Source organism: Patella vulgata, chromosome 1 (assembly GCF_932274485.2).
Source record: "Patella vulgata chromosome 1, xgPatVulg1.2, whole genome shotgun sequence".
Lineage (NCBI taxonomy): Eukaryota > Metazoa > Mollusca > Gastropoda > Patellidae > Patella > Patella vulgata.
In genome coordinates, this window is record NC_065879.2 from 32,354,980 (window position 1) to 32,359,500 (window position 4,521).

The window sequence follows — 4,521 nt, forward strand, 5'->3', positions numbered from 1 at the left end:
CAGCACGCACGTGCTAACCATTCGGCCATCGAACTCCCTATGTAGTTAATAAATGTATTGTATATATTCCAAGTATTTTAGTATTGTATCTTTATCTGTTGGATTTTTAACTATACCTTTTCTGAACTCTCTATTAAAGTTTTCAGTTGCTGGTTGACTTCAAATATTCTGGCTTTCTGAAAATTCATTCTTTCTTGATGTGCTTCAAGTGAATTATCCTAGAGATAACAAGTAATATGTAATTTATCAAATACATTTTAATTCTAATTAATTATCTTGTTATTTTTTGCAGATAGATGTACCAACGATACTCTACTGAAATTAAAAATAGGTTGCCAGGCGATGAAACATGCCAATAGCAGCTAAGGCATCCAAGCAACCCACAAAGGTTGTCACTTATATATTTATTTATCCATGTAGGTAATGAGGGCAATTAAGAAATAATGAAGTAGTTATTAGAAGTAATTAAAATGAATAGGCTTCGTCACCTCATGAATACAAACACTGTATATATAGATTTCAAGTCAGTTGGATGAGATCTTTAGCTTCTAGAGCATCCACAAGCCATTGGACGACAACATTTAAATGTAGCCATATAAAAATGTATGTAGCAAAGTAATTTTTTTCAATGAAAGATGAGAGCAATCAAACTGAACTGATACAAAATCCTTCATTGCCTTTTATAATAAATATACATAGCTTGATATTGACATTTTAAAGGGCATTATTTCTTTTTATTCTTACATTATAAGAAAGTCTTCCAGCATAACTTTCCTTTTCATGTAATTGACTTAGTTGTTTTCTGTACCATTCTTTAGCTTGATCTAATACCCTCTGTCCTTCCATTAATATCTCCTTCTCTTCTTCTAACTGCTTCATTCTTTTTACCTGAACAGGAAGTAATAATATGCAAAACATTGCTTCAAAATTTTAGAAATATTTTCTTATTGGTTTCAGTAGCAAAATAAACTTTTTTCCACAAAAAAACTAGGCATAAACTTGTTCCAGATTGACAAAATATTTCTTATACATTACGAGGTTACCATATTATAATCAACACCACTAGTCAAAGTATGACGTCGACCAGAATTTCTCCTCTGAATAGTGACTCTTTGTGGTTTTATCTCCTCATTCTGTTTTCTTTGGAATTGTTCTATATTGGCTGAAAAATAAATAATATTTATCAAAGTTTCCTTTATTCAGATTATACAAGTTTGCAATCAGGCAGTTCAAATATAATTGTGTGCAAAATTTGCTTCACATCTACAAATCCATCAGAGAGATACATAATAATATGTTTTTATTAACATTTTAGGTTAGGAATACAATACAATACACAATCATGCAAAATACACAGCTCTATGTCAAGTCTGATTGGATGGTTGGAATTCAGGTTAGCATAGAGTGGGAATTCGGTTGCAAACCGATTGGAAACATTGAAGCTGCTTAACTCACAGGGGGCGGTTGAATTTTCAAAATGTTCTCAGGGAGTGCAAGGACCCCATACCCCTGTTTGGGATTCAGGTCAGCCATCTAAGGTAGGCTATACTGGACCACATTGGAAGTTGCTGTACTCAAGGGCTGGAGGTTCAGGAAAACCTGTTTGCGGCAGTTAAATTTTCTCCTGATGGTTCCGTCTTCATGGACTTAGGCACCCAAGTTAGGCTATATTAGACCACTTTGAAGTTACTGTATTCACGGGCTGGAATAGCAGGAAAACGCGTTCGCAGCCGTAAAATTTTCTTGGGGATGGGGTTACACGTCAGCTCTGCTCCTTCGCCTCTAACTTGCAGATGACTGGCGCCACCATATGTAACCAGAAATTTTAACGAGCATTTCAGGTTCTGCCACCCCTAACATTCATCGAGCCTGTATGCCTATGGTGTGCACACTCCTCTGTAGCCTTGATGTATGTGTATCTAATGGTACTAACCATAAATAGTATTTGATTCAGAAGAAGGGTAATTTTTGGTTGGCTGTAATAAATGACTATTGCTAGTTGCTACATGGATTCTAGGTTGTCTATTATTGACAGCAACTGCCCACTTTGATCCATCTAGTTCCGTGGGACGACTTTGTTCTCGATGCCAACTTTTAAGTTCTGTTATTACTCGGTTCCCTTGACTTCTATCTCTTGGTGGAATCTGTGGTGGGACATCCCCCTTCTCTTGATGTCTGTAGGGGGGTCTTGATGGCCTAGGTGGTGAGATTATATTATTATTTGAGTTTATTTCATTTATGTGTTGATGACTTCCAACTCTACGGTAGTTTGTATTTATAGCATTATTAGGCTTCACTGTGGCAGTGACCGGAGCATGCTGTTTGGTCGGAACAGCATAGATTGATTGATGAGGGGTGGGTGGAGGTGCCCCACCCTCTTGCTCTCTAGACTCTCTATCAACATATCGAATAACTGTTGAACGATTTTCTTTCTCATGTTTGTAAGACTGACTCTTCTGTTTGGTACTAGTCAACAATGCTAATTTTAAACCCGACACAAATCTCTCGAATGTCAGACAACCATTAGCAGGGGTAACTTTACTCAACGCATCAACCACACCAAATGGTAATCCTGTCACCCCCTCCTCGTTCCATCTCGACTCAATATCTTGGAACCGAACAAATCCAGATCGCTTCTCGTCCAAAATATCGAACAGAATTCTCAGTGAAGACACAAACTGTTTCGGTAATCCTTCCAAGTTAGCAATGTTTTCTGTTTGCGACATGTTTTTTTGCTATATTTCACCGACTGAGCATTTATCTTACAACTGAGACTTCATGACGGCTTCTACATCAACATCAAAGGAAGTCTATTCGCGACAAGTGCACCCAGTAAGCCCTCACCTGATTGGTTGTGTGTAAACTAAAGCTTATAAATACACAAGTCTTGTTCAACAAGGCAGTGGGGAACAATTCAATAAAAAAAAACGTTGTAAAATACGGTCCGTTGATCGAGTCTACATACCGGCGTCATAATATTCCTCAGGTATGAATAGGAACATTGTATTAATGGGTATAAATTTAACCCAAACAATAGCATTTTGTTATAACCTTGGACGATCGCGCCTTTATCTCTTTTTTTAAACTGACCCACATTAAATTGTATTTAAATATTTGTTTTAAACTGTTGATAGCTAGGACCAATGAGAGTTGGTTTTAAATATATACATGTACCTGGAAAAAGAAATACTCATATTTCGAAATGAGTACATACATTATTATAATCCTGCTGGATGTAATCTTTAATTGTGGATATATCGGATCTGTTTAAACAGAACATTGTATTATAAGTCATTATTATATAAAATAATCCTCTTTTAACAAATCAATTATAAAACCCGTCACAATTTCTAATATACCGATATTTCATATTGTGTCCGTGTACTAATGATAATAATAATAGTTTATTCTCAACTACATGTACAAGCCTGAGTATGGAAGTTACAACAAACATTTCACACTGTGATGCATAATAATATCTAACTAAATATCTTACAAAATAAAATTAATTTTCAATACGTGTGGAATATTATTAATGTTGATGTAATCGTCAATATTTAATGTTACATATCACTTAACAAAGCTATATTTATTCCTCATTTCTTAAGGCATTCAATACAAAACTTACAACATTTTCTATACACTATTCATTATTCATTAGCATATTAATTTGGTACTTTTGTATACTGTATGCTGTCCCCAAAGGGCGTTTCGATACAATCAAATTTTATTCTGTTATATTCTATTCATTTATACACATATGTATCGAATGACAAACTATTTGTAAGCCCGAAGTAGCACAAGCTTTGAAAGTTTTGTCTCTAAAAACCTGTCAATTGCACATGTAACTTTTGCGCGGGAAACACGTGGCTGTAATCAAAGTGCATACCAAATGAAATATACTGAGCGCCATGGAAAACGCATCACTTTTTTTCCCAAATTCCCAAATATTTTATTACTAGGTGGTTTTGTATGTATAATATTATGCAATACTATGAACTATTGTTTTACACAATGCTCCCAAACGCAAAAAATAAAAATATCGGCCCGTGTGCAAAAAAAAAAAAAAAAAAAAATTGCACGAGATGCACATGAAAAACCCAATATTCACGTGCAGCATTGTGCGGAGCCCTTTAAAAGCATGTTTTCAACTTAATGTGCAGTACATGAACTGTGAAACGTCAATCTGTCGTAATTTGTTGTTGGACGCGTGAAGGAATCGAGCTAGAGATGCCGAGACTTACTGAAAATCAACGGAATGAAGCCATGGGAATGTCCAGGGCTGGCATGTCTACACGTGCTATTGCCAGACACTTCAATTGTCATCAGTCCACTATTTTAAGTTGTGGAACGTGTTCGAGTTACTGGATCAACACGTGACCGTCAACGTCCTGGTCCACAACGCGTTACGACCCAGGCTCAAGACCGCTACATCCGGGTCACTCATCTGCGTGACAGATTCCGCCCAGCGACTCGAACAGGTGCAGCAGTCGTCGGAAGACAAGGACCAGTAAGTGCCAA

General features: G+C 36.4%; 1 protein-coding gene across 1 annotated transcript; it reads right to left on the reverse strand.

The window, feature by feature from the left end:
• Window positions 1–1,031: 1,031 nt before the first annotated feature.
• Window positions 1,032–2,835, reverse strand: LOC126828383 (uncharacterized). Its single transcript, XM_050558163.2, has 2 exons — window positions 1,934–2,835; window positions 1,032–1,162 (listed from the first exon to the last, which is right to left on the reverse strand). Exons 1-2 carry the CDS (start codon window positions 2,724–2,726, stop codon window positions 1,032–1,034), a joined length of 924 nt encoding a protein of 307 aa, XP_050414120.2. The 5' UTR covers window positions 2,727–2,835.
• Window positions 2,836–4,521: the final 1,686 nt, after the last annotated feature.

What these genes read in the sequence shown, in the direction of transcription:
- LOC126828383 (XM_050558163.2), bottom strand. Translation starts at nt 2,726, where the DNA reads ATGTCGCAAACAGAAAACATTGCTAACTTGGAAGGATTACCGAAACAG. An exon ending in TGAATCAAATACTATTTATG is followed by an intron (nt 1,163 to 1,933) that starts GTTAGTACCATT and finishes TTTATTTTTCAG; the next exon opens with CCAATATAGAACAATTCCAA.